Source organism: Spea bombifrons, chromosome 3 (genome assembly GCF_027358695.1).
Source record: "Spea bombifrons isolate aSpeBom1 chromosome 3, aSpeBom1.2.pri, whole genome shotgun sequence".
Taxonomy (NCBI): domain Eukaryota; kingdom Metazoa; phylum Chordata; class Amphibia; order Anura; family Pelobatidae; genus Spea; species Spea bombifrons.
In genome coordinates this window covers 71972660-71993623 of record NC_071089.1, presented here as the reverse complement: position 1 = coordinate 71993623, position 20964 = coordinate 71972660, and the positions used below count along the sequence as shown (strand labels likewise).

The 20964-nt window shown below is 39.6% G+C and overlaps 1 protein-coding gene across 1 annotated transcript in view; it reads left to right on the top strand.

The window, feature by feature from the left end:
• Nucleotides 1-292: 292 nt before the first annotated feature.
• MEI4 (meiotic double-stranded break formation protein 4) overlaps nucleotides 293-20964 on the top strand; it is a 38552-nt gene continuing 17880 nt past the window's right edge. The window contains exons 1-4 of the mRNA XM_053460349.1: nucleotides 293-524; nucleotides 4336-4532; nucleotides 6521-7060; nucleotides 19731-19862. Of these exons, the coding sequence (XP_053316324.1) occupies nucleotides 293-524; nucleotides 4336-4532; nucleotides 6521-7060; nucleotides 19731-19862 (1101 nt within the window). The remainder of the gene's footprint in view (nucleotides 525-4335; nucleotides 4533-6520; nucleotides 7061-19730; nucleotides 19863-20964) is intronic.

Genomic DNA, 20964 nt, shown 5'->3' with positions numbered 1-20964 from the left:
GCTGTGGCTGAACATTCCATAACCCGATCAGTCAGTCTACAGTACATACCCCTGACCATTCACGTGATCGCTTCTACAGCCAGTCACATGCACAGATAGATTACAAAGCACTACTTTTGTTCTCTGTCTTTTCACATTTGTCTATTCTGTCTATCTACTCTTCCCTGTCTATGTTACTTTCCCGTTCCCTTTTTGAGTGTGCATATAATTCAGGATTATACATTCATATTATCATGCGTGCAATAGAAATTTAATATAATCAATACATTTTTTCTCAGGATATCAGTAAAAAATGGAAACACAGAACTGGAATCATAGGATCGCAAAACTGGCTCTAGCATTTGCAATCATCAGATCAAAGCCAGAACAAAAAAGTAGCAGAGGGTATACGGAACACCTGGCAAAACTTGTTTCTACTCAGGATGTGAACTGGAAGGAGAAGGTGCTTGAACTGGAAGCCAAAGTTCTCCAGCTGCGTCAGCAACTTTTCCTAGCCAAAATGAATGCAAAATGTTTGGGAAAAGGTACAAACACAATTAGCATTGGCGGATGGGTTTGCAAAAGAGCCGTTTGATCTCCCTGACCTCACTGTGCATAACAAGGGCCAACCATGGCAAATTTCCTAATTAGAAAGGCTATGCTAGTTCAATGTGTAAGGAGAATTTGGAGAATTTTCACTTATGTAACTGTTTTACACATGACTAGCTACAGGACCATTCCTGGAAAATAAGCTTGCTGGGGTTGCCACCTAATCATGCAAAGTGAAGCCCAGGAGTGAAAAATAGGATTCTCCTTCATATGTTCTTGTCAGCCTTCTTTTTCATTAAACTATTCTAATCGGTACTTCAGGTTCCGTAACCAAAGGGTTTATTCACTAAAAATAACAGCAATTCTAGTCTTTAGCCTAGAAAGTGTTTATTTTAAGAGGTTGTTATTTTTTGCAAAATGTAAACAAAACCCCTGTTGAACATTAGGGAATGTAATTAAAACAGAGTTGCTAAATTATCATCTATAGAAATATTAAACCAGAAGTCTCATTTTTTCCCCTCATAGTCCCGTAATAGATTTCTGTAAAATCTCAGATGTAATATGCACATTTTTACCCCCTTTTTCAAGAGCCCCTACATGAATGTGGGGAACGACCCTTACCTCCTATTGCTGCAATCTCTACGAAAAAGAGTGCCAAAAATTTGTAAGGATATGCCCATTAGTCGTCAGGTCTAGACGCCATTGCAAGCCATTTTGGCACAATTACAAGCCGTTTTACCCCTCATTGATGACTGTGTATATGAGGGTATATATTAATGACTGAAGGATAGAAGTAGCCAAAAAATTGGCCATTTACAAGGGGAAGGGACAAGCATTAGATATATAAGTGTGTTGATGCCATTTTAACTTGTCAGTAGTAGTTACAGACTGATGAGAGTTGGAGTGTGAGACTTTTAAAACATAAAAAAATAGCCACACTTATTAATAGTAAATAACACAGATGAGACAGTTGCCCATTTACACTATTAACCAAACCTCTTATATGTGGACAACACAAAATATTTTTTGTTATTTTTTATTAATTTCTGAATAATAAGTGTTGGTGACAAAATCAAGCATTTCACTATGTGAAATTGCTAAGTAGTGAGATATACCTTTTAATTGTTTTTTTTATATATATTTTTTCTGAAGAGTATAAAAAAAAGGTTTGGAAATGTCTGTGAGAAGGAGTGATTCCAGTGTTCATGGATTGGGCAGAGCTTGTGGCAGATGTGTAAGAAAAAGAAGTAGTTATAGACTACCATTAGGCTAGGTTTCCACTTGGGTTTTTGTCCGGCGTTTTTTTCTTGATGAAAAACGCCAGGAAAACTGCCAAGAAAACTGCCACTGCATTTACCTGCGTTTTGGCGTTTTTTTCTGCAGTTTTTTCTGGCGTTTTAGCCTTTCTGTGGAAATTGCTTTTTTTGACCTTAGGCAGTTTTTCCAGCCTTTACAAGTTAGAAGTTTCACCCAGCTAAAAGGGATTAGGATAAATGGCAAGTATCTGCCCTCTCCTGATGTCATTTACTTGGTAGACCCTTTTGTCTCTTTTCTGTGGTTTGTAAGGCATGCTTTATTTCGAATGTCTGCTCCTCTGGGAAGATTGGCCCCAAATGATGGTGCAAATTGTTTGCTGTTGCTTTTGGCACGCAGGATCCGGTCGCGTATGTTTGTTTGTAATGGCATGTTTGTTCCAAATGGTGTAAAATTCAATATGAACCAGTCCAGGACTTTGTTTTGTGTGAAACTGTTTGTTTTCAGCCTATTTCTCGTAGGACACACAGATACTGGGTCCATCCTCTGCATTGTAACTGTGGAAAAAACGCCATAAAAAACGCCAAGGCAATAAACCCACATGGCTTTTTCATGGCGTTTTTTCTCTCCCATAGACTTCTATTGGAGAAAAAAAGCCAAGATTTCTTGCAAAAAACGCCAGAGTGTCAACATGCTGCAATTTTGAAAAACTGCCACAGAGCCCAAAAAAGCAGAAAAACGCCAAAGAGGACTGAAAAAACGCCAAACAGAAAAACGCCAAGTGGAAATGGCATTTTGCGATTTCCTATTGAATTACAGCTAACATCTGGCTGCAGCCGTTTTTCACAAAAAAACGCCAGGTGGCGCTATTGGCGTTTTTATAGGCGTTTTTAGCAAAAAAAACCCAAATGGAAACCTAGCTTTATACCAGTCCCAAGTAGTCAGAAGCCTTCTTGCTTGGAGTCAGAAGTTGAACTATCCCTACCACGAGTCTCATGCAGTAGCTGTAGCAGTACTGAGGAACTTCCGGAATTTACTCCTAGTGCTAAAACCTTGTCCGGACCACCTACCAAGTAAGGTGGCAAGGTTTTAGTCACAATTACAACCAAGGACTCAATAAGGGGTAGGATCCTGGGCCAAAATAACTTGCAAGCTATTTTATGATGAAGCACAGAATGAGGGCTGCAACAACGAATCGATAATAATCAATAATGAAAATAGTTGCCAACGCACTTCATTATTGATTAGTTCAATCAATTTTATCGAATATAAGATGAGGGTTTTTTAAACAGCCCTCATTTTATAATCCAGCCTCAGTCAGAGGTCGGATAAAAACACTAAGATCCAGATCCCCCGTAGCATAGCAGGGGACCTGGATCCTCCACTCTGGCAGGCGTCTGTGCGATGCGCGCAGACAACCTCCACTACTGTCGGCACTTCCCCAGGGGCTTGTATGATGGAGCACCGGCGTCACATGACCTTCTGGTACTCAGTCATAGAAGCTCCGGCAAAGTGCCGGCTAGCAGCAGAGGTTTGTCTCTGGCATATCGGGGGTATAAGGCATATAAGAGGGCACTATGGCTTATAGGGGGTTTAAGGCATATCTGGGGGGCAGGGTATATATCTGAGGTGGGCAGAGTGGCAAATCTGGGGGTATAAGGCATATCGGGGGCACTGTAGCATATAGGTGGTTAAAATGCATATTTGGGGAGGCAGAGTGGTATATTTGGGATATAAGGTATATCAAAGGACACAGTGGCATATCAGGGATATAAGGCATATCAGAGGGCACTATGGCATATAGGGGGGTATAAGGAATATCTGGGGCAGAGGGGTATATCTGGGGTGGGCAGAGTGGCAAATCTGGGGGTATAAGGCATATCAGGGGCACAGTGGCATATAGGGGATTGAAATGCATATTTGAGGTGGCAGAGTGGCATATTTGGGAAATAAGGCATATCAAAGGACACAGTGGCATATCAGGGATATAAGGCATATCAGAGGGCACTATGGCATAAAGGGGGTGTAAGGCATATCTGGGGGCAGAGAGGTATATCTGGGGTGGGCAGAGTGGCATATCTGGTGGTATAAGGAATATCTGGGGGTATAAGGAATATCAGAGGGTATAAGGCATATAGGGGATTTAAGGCATATCTGGGGATGGCAGAGTGGCAAATCTGGGGGCACATTGGCATATCAGAGGGCACAGTGGCATATAGAGCATATGAGGCATATCTGAGGAGGGTGGAGTGGCATATCTGGGCTAAGATGTACATAACTGGGGGGTGGTTGGGTAATGAAAGCAAGAAATGCCTTTTTCTCAAAGTATTTTATTCTGAACATACAGTTTGTTCTTTAAATTATTTTAAATAAATGAAAAATTTACATTATTTTTTTTATCAGATTAATCGAAAAATAATCAGCCAACTAATCGATTATGAAAATAATCGTTAGTTGCAGCCCTAAACAAAATAAAACCACCGCCACCAGTACCTATATCAAATAGGGGCAGCAAGTCAGATGATATTAGCAGATCTATTTTTGTTCCAAAAGATAGTGAGGAAGAAAAGGGAAGGTCTACTCTTATAGCAGGTGTGGACCTTACTCCGCCTTCTGCCCAGGTGATAAAAGATATGGTCATCTTTGATGATGATGGTGACGACGACAATGACCTGGATTTAGATTATGAGCTCCTCTTTTCACTGTGCAGCACCACCATCATCACAACCATCATGAATACATGTCTGACGGTAAACATTATGATGTTTACCATCAGACATGAGCACTTTGAATCTGTGGGAGATGGGCACAGTGCAAGTTGTGTCATAAGGTAGTAAGCAGGGGTAAGGTGAAATGACATTTCACCAATTCTGGGATGAATCAACATGTACATACACACCACAGTGCATCTTTGCTTCACGGGGAAACTGAAGGCATTTGTGACAACAGCAAACCCACAACAGCCGCCACTAGAAGCAGCTAGAGCAAAAGGCATGGTGAGGCCTCAGCTTTCGTGAGGAGTGTGACTGAGCCCAAAGACAGATAGGACACAGACATGCACTGAGCCAGCCTATCCTAGAACACTTTGGGGCTTTCCATTTAACGGTCATGTCAAAGCAGCAGCCAAATAAAGTGACAAAACTGCCTGGTCAACTTATTGCTGTTGGAGGTGCATCCTTCTCCATGATTGAGGGGGGAGCCCTTCAGGAAACTGTAAGAAGCTCTGGCTCCCCACTGCCACCTCCCCTTTTGCACCACCTTCATCTTGTGCTATTTTGATGTTTCCTTAATACTTAATTTGGAATTGTCTGCTTTTTATCACATCACTGTATTCTTTACACATATTATATATTTAAAACTTTTCATTTACGGTTTAATTTTAACATACCGTATTTGCTTGATTATAAGACAACCCCCCAAAATCTGAATATTAATTTAGGAAAAAAAGAAAAAGTCTGTTTATAAGACGACCCTATAGGAAAAAAGTTTTACTAGTCAATATTAATTCATGTAAACTATTTTTTCATATTTAATAAAAGCTATGATTGAGAAACATATTTTTTTGTTTTTATTTCCTTTTATTTGCCAACCTGCCCCCAGTTATGCACATCTGCCCCCAGGAATGCCTTATACCCCCTATATGCTACTCTGCCCCATGATATGCCTTTTAACCCCCTATATGCCACTCTGATTTGTTATACATTGTCCACAAACTAGAGATTTTGCTAGTAGTGTTAGTGTGCAACTGTCTAAACTCTGCTCAGGAACAGTACTTCAAGAACTAAAACTACTACTACACGCACACACGGTCCAAAGCCTAATTTTACCACCAATATTTAATTGGTAGACTACAGATTTTGCCTTTATTAATTTTTAACTTAAGCATCCCTTAACAATTAAATTAACAATTTTCTGCACACGATATTGTTTTCCAAATTGTAATATTTGCATGTTTGAATTTTTAGACTCTAACTTCAAAACTGCTACATAAAAGTATGTGATTTTTTTTGTTATTTTGGCAGCATGTGAATGTGCTAAGAGACCCTATCGGGGTCTCTGTGAGATTGAATTGATCCCCCAGTGGCATCGGGGAAATTGTTAATCTTTATAATGTGAAAGTACTTATTTTGAGTGCTCTCATATTAATTCACTGAGCTTTTGGTCCCAGCAAGCAGTGAGGAAAACAGCCCTTTCAACACCAGGGTTTTAGCCTTGCCACTGTATAATGGGTCAGTATGTGATTGTGTCCTCCAACATCAACTCCAAAGGGGTTATTTGTTTTCTTGTGTCCTTTGTTTTTTTATGTTTCCGTACATTTGTTGTTTCTCTTTGATTTTTGTAATTGATTGAATTAATATGATCCTTATTTCCATTATCTTATCCATACATTCCTTACCAAGGTGTGAATCGTGTCTAGAGTATATCCCCCAATCTGTTTCATTGGGGCTGCAACACTTCAATAAATCTAATGCTCACTGAGAATATATGTTCCAATGGTTCATTGGTTTACTTATTTTTTCTTCTAACTAATCCGTTTAGGGTATATCGTTCACTGTATTTCTTATCGTCTTGCTAATTTTTGTTGATGACATGTGAACAAAAAATACTGGCTAAACACTTCTATTACCATTTATTAGGAGAATTGTCTCTTTCTTTTTTGATTTAAGGTTTCTATGGTTAAGGTCAGTTATTTAACTATTCTGCAATGTCACGTGTGTGATATTTGTTTTGTGTAGAGAGTACACGGGAACACTCAGAGGATTTGGGAGCAACAAGGCAGCTGCCGGAAGACAATTCAGGGTTTGAGAGTTATAATGAAAGTATGATGGATATATCCACTGTGTGCCATTGTCCTAATGATTCTGAGCAACCTTATGCAACTCCATCGTACTTGACATCTTCAAATCTTTTCTCAATCGTGAAACATTGCCCAGTTAGTGAAAAACAACTCTTTGAACAGATACATTTTCTTAATTATCTTCTTGCAATCAGAAAGCTGACAACAACAGGAGGGTTTCTAAGAGATCTTACAAAACTTGCACATGAGTGCAGTGTCATAGCAGATTCACTTACTGGGCTATTCAATGGCTTACTAAGCTTATATTATAAAGCTATGCCATCCATTTGGATATTTCAAACAGAAGCAATTGGAACTGTTACACGATTTTTCACTGACTCGCAGCTTCCTGAAAATCTTCTTGAAAAATGTATCAAGAATGTAGAAGAATTTGAAAAAGCCTTATGTCAGCAAATTTTATCAGACAATGAAACCAACAGGGTAAGTTACTTGCAATATATTATTGAATATCGAAACATTTTCTCTGGTGTAAGGGGTGTTGAGCTGTTTTTCACTTCACCTATGTCTGGTAAGGAGCAATCTGTGGATGCTGGGGGTATGAAAGGTAAACATATGTCCATAGCTCTAGTCTAGGCAAAGTGTTTTTTTTCTATAGCATTATATAAGATAAAAATATGATTATATTTCTCACAATTTCACAGCCTATTGAAAGGCAGGTTTTGTTTTTTTATTCACTCCTTTGGTGCTCCTATGAATAAAAGGTATGTAATAATTTTGTTTCCTACTATTGCCTTACTATAAAATACAGTCTCCAAATAAACATAAATTGTATCCAGTCATACAGTATAAAAAAAAAACGTGGATTAAAATGGATTAAGTGGATTAATGAATTTTGTAGCGTTAATTTGGGTGTTTACAAGTGTTACATGTTTACAAAACCTACTGTGACTGGTGATTCTGGTAAAGTTTAAAACCACTTTTTGAACTTTTATAATGTATGTATGTGTGTGTGTGTGTATATATATATATATATATATATATATATATATATATATATATTTATATATATATATATATATTTATATATATACACACATACTAGTTAGTATATTAGTTATATATTAATATATATATATTAGTGTGGTGCCTTCTGTTGTTGATGGTTTGTGTCTGGACTCTAAAGCCGAAGATTTCCTTTCTATGTGCCACAACTCAAATATTCATTATTATTGAAGGTGATCTAAAGTTTCTTTAAGTATTTGTTGTTGACTCCATTGTCATTTGAACTGTGCTGGTGAATTAGGATAAGAGGGTTTGAATGAGCATTCATTTAGTGAGGTTGATTAATGCTGATATAGTGGTGCAAAGGATTTTCAAGTCTTGGTATGTGATCAGTATAATGGAAGTTACCGTATTTGCTCGATTATAAGACGACCCCCCCAAAATCTGAATATTATTTTAGGAAAAAAAGAAAAAGCCTGAATATAAGAAGACCCTATAGGAAAAAAAGTTTTACCAGTAAATGTTAATTCATGTAAACTATGTGAACAATTGTTTGTTAATAAAAGCTATGATTCAGAAAAATATTTTGTTTTTATTTCCTTTTTTTTACAACCTGCCCCCCCCCCAGTTATGCACATCTGCCCCCAGGCTTGCCACTCTGCCCAAGAAATGCCTTATACCCCCAAATGCCACTGTGCCCCATGATATGCCTTTTAACCCTCTAAATGCCACTGTGCCCCATGATATGCCTTTTAACCCTCTAAATGCCACTGTGCCCCATGATACACCTTTTAACCCTCTATATGCCACTGTGCCCCATGATATGCCTTTTGACCCCATATGTGCCACTCTGCCTCCAGAATTGCCTTATACCCCTATATGCCACTCTGGCATTTAGGGAGTTAAAAGGCATATTATGGGGCAGAGTGGCATATAGGGAGGTATAAGGCATTTCTGGAGGCAGAGTGGCATTAAGAGGGTTAAAAGGCATTTCACAGAGCACCCTGCCTCCGGAAATGCCTTATGCCCCCCCCGTTTAACACTCCCTCCCCCTCCCGCCTCCAAACTTACCGGGCTTCTGAGTCCCCGGTGCTGCAGCGGAAGTTTTCTATGCAAATCGGGTGGGGGGCATAACACAGAAGGATCCAGGTCCCCTGCATCGCTGCGGGGGACCTGGATCTTAGTCTCATAGTCAGATCTATTTGAGGTCTGATTATAAGATGACCCCGATTATAAGACGAGAGGTATTTTTCAGAGCATTTGCTCTGGAAAAAACCTTGTCTTATAATCGAGCAAATACGGTATATCACTGCCTGATTTGTCTCATGTTTTCATTACATTATATGGTAGGAATGTTAATTTAGTGTTTGTGTTATATTCTCTTACATTGTATTAGTGCTCCATATCTTCCTGAAACTAAATCAAGAAATTCTAATTATATTAAAAAATTAATGAACAAGACTTATGATCCAAATGAACATACAATATATGCTTTTTATTTGACTTAATTAATCTAGGTTATTATAAGGACTGCTAATCAATTTCTTGTATGGATTTAACACAATCTAGCAATTCAATCCAGTCCACTGATGAAATCAATGTTACAAGGTTTGTTTCATCTCAGCTAATCAAGACAAAGGGATGGGTTAGGTAGGATTTTTTTTGTTTTTAGAGACTTTTTCCTAATTGAACACACAATTGTGCACCTTTTCTTTACAGTTACTTTTTGGAGACACTAAGGTTATCTAAATATGTAATTGCATTTTATTTAATTTGTTCGTGCTTGTATCATCTGCACTAACCGTTGGTAACATTGGTTGTTTGGTATCCTGGTTAATTTCTACTAAAAGGCACCAAGATGAAAACTCATTTAAATTGATCATTATTAGGATTTCATGCATATCCAAATGTATTATGTTATTCTCAACACCTGGATACATGTGCTCTGATTTAAGAACATAAAAGGTCAAGGTTGGATGTGCATGTTATTGTTGCTGTATATATATATGCTGTAATAATGGTCTGTTTACAGGGTATGCATTAAATATGATTAAGATGAGTAAGTTATGGGATACAATTAACTTTCTTAAAAATATGTAAGCTTTTGCTCAACCTTTGAAAATGTTAATAGCAAATGAATGGCCCTAATCAGCTGTTCAATTTTAAATTACTGCTTTGTTTGTCTATTTTCATATTGTCAATTTAAAGGGTAATTACACACAGCACATCTATATCAAGCCTTGAACCACCAAAATGCTCTGGTACAATACAAACACTTTTTAGATCAGCACAGTTGAACCATCTGTTCGTAAAACAATTACCATGTCATTGGTTTTGTATTAATTGTGCTTACAGTAAACTAATGCAGTTCAGAGAAAGAGATTGGGAAGTAATGTGTTAAATGAATTAAATGTAGATAATGATAGCTGAAAAAGAAACCCGTGCCCATGCACGTAATACCAGACACTTAGTGTATGGATCTATGTGAATTCTGATAAAGTGCCTTTCAAGTAATACTAATCATAGACATGGCTATGTGTTTGTTTTTTTTAAAGACTTCAAGAATTGCTAACCATAATGTGCCATAGAGAAAGAGCAAACTCTCTGTTTCATTTATTGAGATCAGTTATTGTAGGATTTAAAAACTGTTGCAGTATTAAATGAGTCACTAGCTATATTGTTATTATAAGATTAAGTTGAGGTATGGAGAAGTGGGTAAATATATATGGAAGTATTCTGCAGAATTCTGTAAAACGGAAAACAACAGTTAAAGGAACTCCACAGCTATTATTTTCAATAAAGTGTATATCTTGTCTAGAATGTCCTTTTAAACCTCTCAGTGCCAACACACCATAAAATAAATGCCACTTGAAATAATTAAACACTAGCCCCTGAAATAATTTTATACAAGCCTCATATTTCATCGCGCACTCATTGTGCACGTGACGCATTTGTGGGTTCCTGGTCCGAATATTTTCTATGTTCAGAATAGGGACATAATGTAATTTTTAAAGTATATTTGAAGAATACATTAGTCATAAATAAGATAACTGTGAAAACACATAGTTCCTAATATCACTGTCGGATGTTAATGAGATAAAATAGGCAAAACCAATATTCTATCACATACACGAAATTCCGACGCTTTTAATTATTGTAGGATCACACCCACAATATGAATTTAAAGAGATACCCTATATTTTATCTCTGATCCTAAATCCTTTCAAATCACACAAAACGTTACAATTCAAAATGAATATCGTATCAACACGATAGTTAACCCCTTAACGTGTATGGGCTTGCGGTGCAAAGTAATAACGACAAAGACCATACATGTATGTTCAAAGCGTTCGGCAGCTTTGTAGATATATCTGTATTTTAATAATGTTTCTAGAGTATTAGTGAGATTTTTAATAGATGCAAATAATGTAAAATTTCAGAAAAATATACTTAATTACCAGTAAAAATACCTTTTACTTCATTTACATTATAAGCTGCAGTCTCACATGTCGTCATGTACAGTAATGAAATATATTATTTTCACAAAACAGGCATAATCTCTTCTATATTGAAGCAGACAAAATTCACATCTATTCACAATAATAGAACACCATTATATTTACCACCCTACCACTTGTTGCTTTGGTCTAACTGGTCTATGTAGATATAAATCCAGGTTCAGTGGAAAAATTAAGGAGGAGAAAAAAACTTTCATCAGATTAGACAATCGCCATAAAATTCTAGTTAGCCATGAGAAGATAGTAAATATGAAAATTATTAGATAACCAAAGTAATTATAAGTATAAAAATATGGTCCAAAATATTGGAAGCCCAAAATCAATTCTTTCTCTCCTTTTTCGCCTTCCTCCTTTGGCTTTTCTTAAACATAAACTTTTAAATACAATGCGTATTACCATAATCTCCACGTATTGATTGAAATCCTCCAGTTAAAATTGTGGACTCATTATAATTACAAAGTTCATTGCATATTTACACAATTTTATTTACATTTTTCACCGCTGAGAGACGCTCTGGTCTAAGGAACACATCTGGTGCTTACCCTTGACCAGATAGTGTATCACTAGGAGAAAATTACCTTCTCAGTGAAATTGGTTTCAATGGCCTTGCAGTTTAGCAACCTGTGGAATTTACATTCATAGAGATACATATGATAAATACTTTATATGATATAAAGCAAACAAGATGGTTTTGACTCCATTTTGTGTTTAAGTGAGTGTAATATGCTAAAAAATACTACACTTGTTTTTCAGCCTAAAATATCTGACAGGGACCAACTGCGAGATCATTGGTATAGTCAGAATAATGTGAAAAACTATGAGTGTGTATGTATGTATGTTTAAGCGTATGGTGTTAGAATGGGTGTGTGTTTATGTATACCTGTTTGGTGTTAGAGCGAGTGTGTTGTATGCATGCATGTGTAAGTGTGTGGTTTTAGAGTGGCTGTGTATGTATCTGTAAGTGTAGAGCTACCCCTGACCATCATCATAACCAGTCACATCATAATTCATTCCCATCCCACCACCACCACAATCATTATACTCTAACAACCGTATTCATATGCCCATCATAATAACCGTATTTGCTCGATTATAAGACAAGGTTTTTTTCAGAGCAAATGCTCTGAAAAATACCCCTCGTCTTATAATCGAGGTCGTCTTCTAATCAGACCTCCGCTGGGGCCAGGCTGCTTACCGGTGCTCTGGTCGCGAGCAGCTTCTCCTACCAGCGGCAGGAGAACAGGAAGCTAGAAGAGTGTCACATAACTCTGCCTCCCCCCTCCTTCCTCTGGGGGCGGGGCCAGAGAAGTTGCTCGCACAGCCGGGCCCCTCCAGAAGTCTTAGAGTGAGAGGTCTGCAGTTCAGGTAAGGGGGTGGGGGAGGGTTTTTGAGCAAGTATGTGTGATAAATGGAATGAATGAGTATTTAAATGTGTCACCTGCTCCCGTGGATCCGCTGTTCCCCGTCGTCCTGCGTCCGTCCGCTCGGCTCCCGGCTCGCCGCTTCACTTACCTCGTGGTGAGGTCAGGAGGAAGCGCCGGCTGGGTGCTCGCCGTTGCGGTCGTGCTCCCTCTGCTGGACACGCGCGTAACTGCAGCTAGGTTTAGCTGCAGCTGCCGCGTTTTGGCAGGCAGGGGGCGCGTGTGACGTCAGTGTTGGGGGCGTGGTGTCTACTGGCGCCAAATTTAAAAACCCAGAAGCCCTGTTACCGGTACCCTGGTGTGGTCTTTTGCTGGTTATTGCTACTGTACGTATTATCGGAATTACTGGATTATCTGACCCTTTGGCTTGTCCTGACTACCCTTTGCTCTACGATTTGGCTGTGTTTGTCTCTACGTGTATGACCTGGATCGTCTGACTACCCGCTTTGATTCTGACCCACCTTCTGGCTGACTACCCGTCCTGTGTATGACCTGGATCGTCTGACTACCTGCTTTGGATCTGACCCACCTTCTGGCTGACTACCCGTCCTGTGTATGACCCCTGGCTCGTCTGACTCTGCGTTAGTTTTGCCCTCCTCCTACGTTATTTTGGTGGAGATCTCTCCAGCTGTACCCAGAGACTATCTACCTCTCCATATCTACCCACTCCGGGCCTCCTCACTGTTGGGATCATCGAATACCTGGGGTTTGCGTCTCTGCGCACTCCTCCAGGAGAAGAACTTCTGCGGTGAGTGCTCTGGCTTGTGGTAGACGTGACAAAATGTTTGTGAATGAGTGTGTGATAGCATGGATGTATAAGGGGGGTGGTGGTGGTAGCATGGCATGGGGAGGCTGTACTCACACTCCTATCATCCCCAGGTTCCAGCATGTACTGGCTGCCTTGGCTTGATAGGAGTGTGATTGATGTTAGCAGTTATATATATATATATATATATACTGTATTGGCTTGAATATAGGCCGCACTTTTTTCCCCCACTTTAAGTCTTTAAAGTGGGGGTGCGGCCTATATTCGGGGTCTAGCGCCCGACGCCCGGGACATGCAGTCCCGGGCGCCGGGCAGGCAGCGGGGTTAGGATACAGATCCCCCGCAGCAGTGCACGGGACCTGCATCCTACTCTCCGATACGCTCAGACAGCCTCCCCTGCCAGCACTTCCCACGGAGGGGGGTGCCGGCAGGGGAGGTTGTCTAAGCGCATCGTGCGGACGGTCTGCCCCTAAAGCCCCCCCCCCGGACTTACCGGAGCAGACTCCCGGGTGTCTTGCGGGGCCGGCGGGGGACATCTACGCAATACGCGTATACAAGTTGTATTGCGTAGATGTCCCCCGCCGGCCCCGCAAGACACCCGTGAGTCTGCTCCGGTAAGTCGGGGGGGGGCAGAGGAGGACAGTGGTAGCATATCTCGGGGAGGGAGGACAGTGGTAGCATATCTCGGGGAGGGAGAACAGTGGTAGCATATCTCGGGGAGGGAGGACAGTGGTAGCATATCTCGGGGAGGGAGGACAGTGGTAGCATATCTCGGGGAGGGAGGACAGTGGCAGAATATCTCGGGGTGGACAGAGTGGCAGCATGTTTTTTTGGTGCTTTTTTAACCCCTTCGCGACCTTTGCCGGTTCAGGACCGTCATGACAAGAAGGTCACTAAATGACCTTTGACGGTCCTGAACCGTCAAAAAGTTAAATAAGCTTAGAAAGTGATCAAGGATCACTTTCTTCGCTTAAACGGCCTTGCTGCAATGCCTCGATGTCGAGGCATTCAGCAAGGCTGAGATCGGCATCGGGGGCCATGTCTGGCCCCTCCCCGGGGCGTCAACAGCCGCCATACATTGTATGGCGGCGGACGCCCGTTTTAAAAGCGTTTAGGAGGCGATCAACGATCGCCTCCTAAACTTAAATGGTGTCGCTGGAATGCCTCGATCAGGAGGCATCCAGCGACACCAAACACTTACCTTTAGGTGGGCTGTGACCGCTCCGGAGAGTGGTCACAGCCGCAGCTGCCGGTGATCTTCGCCATCAAGTAAGATGGCCGCCGCTCTGTAAAAAAAACAAACAAGAAAAAGTTTGCTAGATGGTCTCCAGACCCTCTAGAGAACTGGCTCCACTTGCTGGTTGAATACAGGTACTGCATTCAACCATGCAAGTCAATGGAGCCTAGCTTTCTAATCACTATGTGATTAGTAAAATATTAAAAAAAAAAATGAAAAAAAAAAAAAAAAATGTGCTAACATTTAAAAATAATTATGCAGTGATGTCACTAGATGAATCATCCAGTACCAGCAAAATGTTTAAAAAAAATATAAAAAAATTATTAAAAAAATAAAAAAAATTAAAAAATAAAGTTTATTATTTTGAGCAAGTGCTAAAATTTCTCAAAAATCTCAAAGAGTTAAAATAAAAGCACTTCAAATACCCAAGGGGTGTCTAATATATAAAAAAATGGCTGATGGGGTAAATTGGAGTGGCCTAGCTCACAGATAGGGCATAGGTACAGACTGACCAAAATGGAGAAAAAAAGCGCACTTCCCAAATGTGGCATTTTAAATCTGAAACAACCCGACAAACCCATGCATGTCGGGTATCACTGCACTCAGGAGATGTTCCTGAACACATATTGGGGGGTTGTTTGACAGTGACATATACCAGAACCTGTATATCTATAACTAAAGTACAATTTGTGTGAAAAAAATTACTATTACAAAGTTTGACAAAGTGTAGTTGTATAATTGGTGCATGGAAAGGGTTAAAATAACCGCATTTGGAATACCCTGGGGTGTCTAGTTTTCCAAAATATATGGTTTGAATGGGTTAAATTGAGTTAACCGGCTTCAAAGATATTCCAAAGAGGAGATGGAGGCAGAATGACCAAATGACCACCTGAATTACGCATGCCCCAAAAGTAGCCTTTTACCAGCCAAACAATCTGACAAACCCATGCATGTGGGGTATCGCTGTACTCAGGAGATGTTCCTGAACACACATTGGGGTGTTGTTTGATAGTGACATATACCAGAACCTGTATATCTATAACTAAAGTACAATTTGTGTGGAAAAAAAAATAAAAAAAATTACTATTACAAAGTTTGACAAAGTGTAGTTGTATAATTGGTGCATGGAAAGGGTTAAAATAACCGCATTTGGAATACCCTGGGGTGTCTAGTTTTCAAAAATATATAGTTTGAATGGGTTAAATTGAGTTAACCGGCTTCAAAGATGTTCCAAAGAGGAGATGTAGGCAGACTGACCAGATTTGTTAAAAAAGATTTGGAAATCATAAAACGCTGCTTGTACTTATTGCCCTATAACGTACAAAACACATCAAAAAAACATAAAAACATTGGGTATCTCTAAACTCAGGACAAGTAGTAGAATCTATTTAGCTAGTTTTTTTACTTGCTTTTTTAGGTGAGTAAAAGATTTTTCAAATAAAAGTCATAAAATGTCTTTTTTTTCAATTTTTCACCATGTTTTTTTATTTTTTTTATAGTAAATAAGATGATACGATCAAAATAATGGTATCTGAAGAAAGCCCATCTTGTCCTGAAAAAAACAATATATAACTTATGTGGGTACACTAAATGGGTGAGGAGAAAATTACACCTGAACACAAGCACCACAAAAGTGTCAAAACAGCCTCGGTCCCACAGGGTAGAAAACGAAAAATGAGCCCGGTCCTTAAGGGGTTAAAGAAAAAAACTTTTTCTTTAAAAAAGCACCAAACTTTTAGGGTGCGGCCTATATACGGGGTGGCCTATATCCGAGCCAATACGGTATATATATATATATACCTCCAGAAATGCCTTTTAACCCCCTATATGCCACTCTGCCCCATGATATGCCTTTTAACCCCCTATATGCCACTCTGGCATATAGGGGGTATAAGACATTTCTGGAGGCAGAGTGGCATATAGGGGGTTAAAAGGCACATCATGGGGCCGACTGGCAAATAGGGGGTATAAGGCATTTCTGGGGGCAGAGTGGCAACCCTGGGGGCAGATGTGCATAACTGGGGAGGCAGGTTGGCAAATAAAAGGAAATTAAAAAATATATATTTTTCTCAATCATAGCTTTTATTAAATATGAAAAAATTGTTTACATGAATTAATATTTACTAGTAAAACTTTTTTTCCTATAGGGTAGTCTTATATTCAGGCTTTTTGTTTTTTTCCTAAATTAATATTTAGATTTTGGGGGGTCGTCTTATAATCGAGCAAATACGGTATATTCTTCCCCAACATCATTTCCACCTCCTTCCATAATCACCACGTATTTACACATATGTTCCAATTTAATTACACAAACTTACATGCACACATGCATACTCATGCTAACACACATACTAACATGCACTTATTTACATATACACACTCATGTAAACATACACACTCATGCTGATATGATCATACACACTCTTTTTACAACACAGTTACATGCATACCCACTCTACTCATTACCTTAACAGGTGCTCAGCTGGTCATACAATAGGATTTTCCAGTGTGGTCAAATAACGTCATGTTACATGACCCCTCTTTAATTGGACCAGTACGAGTCTTTTTAAAAAAAATTGTAGCAGCCTTACGGGCCTCAAGGCAGCCTACTGGCTAATTTCTCCTGTTAAGCCAGTCTGGCCCTGCTTCTCATGATGCATAGCAAATTTTATTGACAGAAAATAATAATTCTATAAATGTTAGAGCATGGGTATAATGCTAGTTTAACTGGAAAATGTGTGAGGCTTAACCCCTAAGTGCCCTAAGTGCCATGGTCAGTACACAGAGCTGGCAGGCAAGATAGACGGTATGGTACACAGATCAGCAACGTACAAAATCTCAAGGCAGAGAGTAGTTAAACAGGCCAGGCATCAAAACAGCTTCAGGAACAAATTTGCACAAAAGGATCGCACTAGTGTTCCTGCTTTTTAAATCGGCACCTGAAGCCCGGCTGGACCAAGCAGAAGACAGTAGTTGTGTAGGTACAGGCTATATGTAGATCTTGCACCCTGCTGCTTGGCTGCCGGTAGTGAGTCTCCAATGCATTACAACATTAAGTTTGGTCTTATTTGTGTGCATTTGTATCATCTAAATTCAAATGTTGCAACCCATTGAGGTAAATGTTTGCCCCATTTTGTGTCTCCATACAGAAGTGTTTTTAAATGTTGGCATTTTGACTAAACCAGGGGTCGACAAGTTTGGTTTGGCTCCAGCATGACGTTAGCATTATACATATACACATAGTCACTACAGTATACACACACACATACTGATTAGCACTATACATACACACAGACTCTGAGACAGGGCTGCAGATAACGATTATTTTCATAACTGATTAGCTGGCTGGTTATTTTTTCGATTAATCGGATAAAAAATAAATGTAAAATTTTCATTTATTTAAAATAATGTAATAAACAAACAGGATGTTAAAAACAAACTGCAGAATAAAAAACTGATAAAAATGCATTTCTTGTTTTTAGTTCCCAACCTGCCCCCCCCAGTTATGCACATTTGAGCCCAGGCTTGCCACACTCCCTCCCAGATATGCCACATACCCCCAGATATGCCACTCCACCTCCCCACATATGCCTTATATACCCTATATGCCTTATACCCCCTGATATGCCACTGTGTCCCCTGATATTCCTTATACCCCCAGTTATGCCATAGTGCCCTCATAGATTCACAGACTCGTTCACAGCACACTGACACCATACTTTTATAGATAAATACAGGATTAATTTTCACTGCCCTCAGGATTTAGATTCCTTTTAGTTTGCCCCCTCCCTTTACCCCTAACCGCACCTTAAATTAAATTAATTAAATTAACTCTCAGTCCTCAGCATTAAATTAACCCTAAAGACCCCAATAACCATAACTGCCCCTAAATTAACCCTAACGACCCCATTAACCATAACTTCCCTAAATTAACCCTAAACACCCCAACAACTATAACTGCCCCTAAATTAACCCTGAAGACCTCATTAACCATAACCTTAAACACCACATCAACCATAACTGCCCTTAAATTAACCCTAAACTCCCCATTAACCATAACTGACCCTAAATTAACTCTAAACATCCCATTAACCATAACTGCCTTAAATTAACCCCAAACACCCCATCAACCATAACTGCACCTAAATTAACCCTAAACACCCCATCAACTATAACTGCCCCTAAATTAACCCTAAACACCCCATCAACCATAACTGCCCCTAAATTAACCCTAAACACCCCATCAACCATAACTGCCCCTAAATTAACCCTAAACACCCCATTAACCATAACTACCCCTAAATTAACCCCCACTTCCCCTAACTTTCAGCAGCTCAAATATTAATTTTATACTCACAGTAGCCATGTGGATGCTATAAGGAAATGGGTGGGGCCAATCGGCAGTGACTGGAGGGGCCAATCAGTGACTGCAGGGAGGGATTGTAAGTAGTAACTGCTGCTGAGAGTCATACTGAAACGGATTATAAAACGAGTAGTATTTTTCTGAGCATTTGCTCTGAAAAACCCTCATTTTCTAATTGATAAAAATCGATTCAACTAATCGAGAATGAAATTCGTTGCCAATGAATTTCATTATCGATTACTATCGATTTTATTGATTAGTTGTTGCAGCCCTACTCTGAGACTACAGTATACACACACTGGGACTTCAATACAGTTGACATACCAACTCTGGCAATATACATTTACACATACACAATGACTGAAAGTACAGTACAATACACAGAAACATGTACTACTCCCCCCCTCTAACCTTGCGGAGACATGCTGTGCCGCTGCCTGCCTTCTAGCTAGGGGGTCACATTATGTACGTTATGGGAGCCTGCTGGGTGCCTGGCAGCACCTGCTTCACTGCACCTTTGCAGCCAAGCAGAGGGAGCCATGTTCCTGTTGTCAAAAAGCTACCCCCTTGACCTCCAAAACCCTGGGCGCCACAAAGTTATTTCTAGTTGCCATGGTGCTTGGGGTTTGTCAATTCCTGAGCTATATTACCTTATGTATTTGTAAATTTTATCTCATGAAGGCACCTTCTAAAATATGTCAAAATGTATAGAAAATTTACATTGCACTATGTATAGAGTTTAAATTGCACTAGTTTTTGGTTTTCTTCTATACTTAGAATATGTCAGTTTATGGTTTTTTTTATGCATGCTATATTCTGGCAATTAAGTATCTGATTATTTAGTTCCAGCTGCAGCAATCCATGGGAAATTGTCTTACTTTACTGGGAAAATGCCAGACATTAAGAGGACCACTGATTAATCTGCTTCTTGGTATAATAAAAAACTGTGTTGATGAGTTGCTTTTTCATCATCAGGTAATGAATATCTTTGTAAATTAATGTAAATTTGTTAATGTAAAATGTTAATTTGATAGCTTCTAGCTGTATTTTTTTACTTTTGCTTTCAGTTCCTGTTGAAAATACAATCTTGTGATATGTTTTGAAGAAGAGAATATGTTTTATAATATGTTATTGTGTCATTTTTTTCTACCTTGCAAGAAATTTCTAGTAAATCTGCATGACATAGCATAAATGCTCTAGCAAGCTCCATTATTAGGAAGCCAGACAGGGTAATCTGTAGAAGGATCGCATCAACCAGACAGTTTGCTGTCTTCCGGGTGCTCAGGTTCGACATGTTACTGATCGTGTGGACAGATTTTTGGAAGGGGCTGGAGAGGATCTGGCTGTCTTGGTTCATATTGGCACCAATGACAAAGTTAGTGGAAAATGGAGGGTCCTAAAGAATGAGTCCAGGGAATTGGGTAGCAAGTTTAAGAAAAGGACCTCCACGGTAATATTTTCCAAGATATTACATGTGCCAAGTACAACTGCAGAAAGACAGCAGTAGATCATGGAGGATAATGCGTGGCTGAAGACTTGGTGTAAGAAGGAGGTTTTGGGGTTCTTTGAGCACTGGGCTGTTTTTGCACTTGGGTACAATCTTTATAGTCGTGACGGATTGCACCTGAATGTAAGAGGGTCTGCTGTGATAGGGGATAGGATGGCCAGGAGGTTGGAGGAGTATTTAAACTACTTAATGGGGGAGGGACCAAGGACATTAAATAGGATAGGAAGTAAACAGAGGAAGTATACCTTAGAGAGAAACAAGGAGGGTGGAGAAAGGGGGATGGGAAGCTCAGATTGTAGGCAGGTGACTGATGTTATAAATAATAACAATGGAGCTGTACTCAGCCCAAAGGTTACCTGCTGCTCCATAAATACAGAACATCTAAATGGCTAGAGCGAAGTAATGGGGGAGGTATCCATAAATATGAATTTTGCTATTGTAGATATTACAGATACAGCATTCATACTAGGCGGTTAGGATATTTGTGTAGGTAGAAGGGTGGCTAGTGGGGTTAAGGATAGTAGTAGCATAAAGAATAAGGTTGCACCTGATACGGATAACTGATGGCAA